This window comes from Monodelphis domestica, chromosome 6, assembly GCF_027887165.1.
Source record: "Monodelphis domestica isolate mMonDom1 chromosome 6, mMonDom1.pri, whole genome shotgun sequence".
NCBI lineage: Eukaryota > Metazoa > Chordata > Mammalia > Didelphimorphia > Didelphidae > Monodelphis > Monodelphis domestica.
Window position 1 is genome coordinate 16,808,947 of NC_077232.1, and position 2,740 is coordinate 16,811,686.

General features: G+C 39.6%; 1 protein-coding gene across 1 annotated transcript; it reads right to left on the minus strand.

The window, feature by feature from the left end:
• Positions 1-1,559: 1,559 nt before the first annotated feature.
• Positions 1,560-2,507, minus strand: LOC100027995 (olfactory receptor 4D9-like). The gene has a single exon (XM_001378098.4). It carries the CDS (start codon positions 2,505-2,507, stop codon positions 1,560-1,562), a length of 948 nt encoding a protein of 315 aa, XP_001378135.3.
• Positions 2,508-2,740: the final 233 nt, after the last annotated feature.

Sequence of the window (2,740 nt, forward strand, 5' to 3'; positions counted from 1 at the left end):
TTACATTTGATTATACCACAGTGTGTTTGTCTCTGTGTACAATGTTCTCCTGGTTCTGCTCCTCTCCCTCTGCATCACTTCCTGGAGGTTGTTCCAGTTCACATGGAACTCCTCCACTTTATTATTCCTTTTAGCACAATAGTATTCCATCACCCACATATACCACAATTTGCTCAGCCATTCCCCAATTGATGGGCATCCCCTCGTTTTCCAGTTTTTGGCCACCACAAAGAGCACAGCTATGAATATTCTTGTACAAGTCTTTTTCCTTATTATCTCTTTGGGGTACAGACCCAGCAGTGCTATGGCTGGATCAAAGGGCAGACAGTCTTTTATTACCCTTTGGGCATAGTTCCAAATTGCCCTCCAGAATGGTTGGATCAATTCGCAACTCCACCAGCAATGAATTAATGTCCCTACTTGGCCACATCCCCTCCAGCATTCATTACTTTCCTTTGCTATCATGCTGGCCAGTCTGCTTGGTGTGAGGTGATACCTCAGAGGTCTTTTGATTTGCATCTCTCGGATTATAAGAGATTTAGAACACTTCTTCAGGTGCTTGTTAATAGTTTTGATTTCTTTATCTGAGAACTGCCTATCCATGTCCCTTGCCCATTTATCAATTGGAAAATGGCTTGATTTTTTTGTACAATTGATTTAGCTCTTTATAAATATGAGTAATTAAACCTTTGTCAGAGGTTTCTATGAAGATTTTTACCCAATTTGTTGTTTCCCTTCTGATTTTAGTTACATTGGTTTTGTTTGTACAAAAGCTTTTTAATTTGATGTAGTAAAAATTATTTATTAGGTTATCTTTTTTTTAAAAAAATTGAGAAGTTCTCATCCCTTCGTGGTCACCATTAACTGTAGCATTTAAATTAGTTTCTCTACTAAAAGTATTATATTTTATGAGGTTTTTTTAAGATTATTAGAAATCAAGGAAATAAGAAAATACAAAATAAAAAAGCACGTGCCTAGGGCACATTAGCCCATTCACAGCCATTTACTCTACATCTTGCGTGCCAGGTAGAGAGACGCGTGTACTTCGAAGTGAAAGAAGAGACTCTTGGGAGGCAGAGAGCCCTTTAAATAAAAAATTGTGTTCTCATACTCAGGTGAGATTATAGGGAATTCTGGGAAGTACCAAGGACTTCTGGAGATTTAAGTCTGGGGTTCAAATCTCCATTTTTACAAGTATCATTTGATTCTTTTCCCACTCTTTGAATAGAACCAATTCTTTCTTGTATAACCCTTTCCATTTTCTCAAATGCATTTACTTTTCTAGTAATTAGCTCCAGTGTTTACATTTAAAATTTTTACTCAGCTTTGTTTTTTTTAAAGAGGAATACAATAAAAGAAGGGTCCCTTTGAACCCTAAATTGATAATCCTGTGATTATCTATCTATCAATCTATCTATCTATCTATCTATCTATCTATCTATCTATCTATCTATCTATCTATCTATTCATCTTATATCTGCAAGAATTCAGTTTTCATGCCATCCAATCCCATGCATCTGATGGGCATGATGTTCAAGTCAACCCTTCCCAGTTTCCTGTTAGAACAGAGGCAATTCCTTTGTAGAAGGTACAAGTTGTTTCTGTAGTCTTCTCATAGCTGACTTCATCTCCTGGTTTCTCAGGGTGTAAATCATGGGATTCAAGAGAGGGGAGATGACAGTGAAGGTGACAGAGATGACTCGGTCAGAGGGAAGGGCAGAGAAGGGCCTGGCATATACATAGATACAGGGCACAAAATGTATGGTGACCACAGTGATGTGGGAGGAGCAGGTAGAGATGGCTTTTCTCTTGCCCTCTCCTGTGTGAGATCTCAACATCACCATGATGACTGTATAGGACACAATGAGCAGAAAGAACCAAACTGTGGCAAGAAGACCATTGTTGGAGATCATAAGGAGCTCCAGAGTAAAGGTATCAGTGTTGGCCAGTTTGAGGACTTGGGGGACATCACAGTAGAAACCATCAATGACATTGGGCCCAGAGAATGGGAGTGGGAGCAACAGAGAGACCTGCACAATGGAATGTATGAAGCCCCCCACCCAGGAGGCCACAAGGAGCCCAAAACACCTTCCATTACTCATGAGGGTCACATAATGAAGAGGCTTTGAGATTGCCAAGTAACGATCATAAGCCATGACAGAAAGAGAAAAAACATCAACCCCACCAAGGAGGTGGAAGAAAAACATCTGCGTAATGCAGCCATTGAAAGAGATGGTCTTTCTTTCAGCTAAAAGATCCAGCAAAACCTTTGGAGCGGTGATAGAGGAGAAGCAAATGTCCACAACAGAGAGATTTCGGAGAAGGAAATACATTGGTGTGTGGAGGCGAGACTCACAAGTCACAGTGACCATGATAAGAAGATTGCCCAGGAGAGTTGTAACATACACCAGGAATAATAAAAGAAATAAGATGATGCTCAACTCTGGAGATTGGGTCAGCCCCAGAAAAATAAATTCTTTCACCCTGGTGTGATTTCCCAGCTCCATTAGCTCATGGTTCCTCTTGGCCACCTTGGGAACAAAGACATAACATTATAGCTAAGGAGAATGAATTAAATAATGAGGAATATACATATTTCCTCAGATAACCCTGTCCTTCCACTGTGCCTATCATCTGCTGCTTTCACTCCTATTCATATTCTGTTGAGTGAAGCTAGAGAAAACCATGAAACCATATTGATTGAGTCTACTATAAATTAAAAAGAAAAAAACTCTGACTT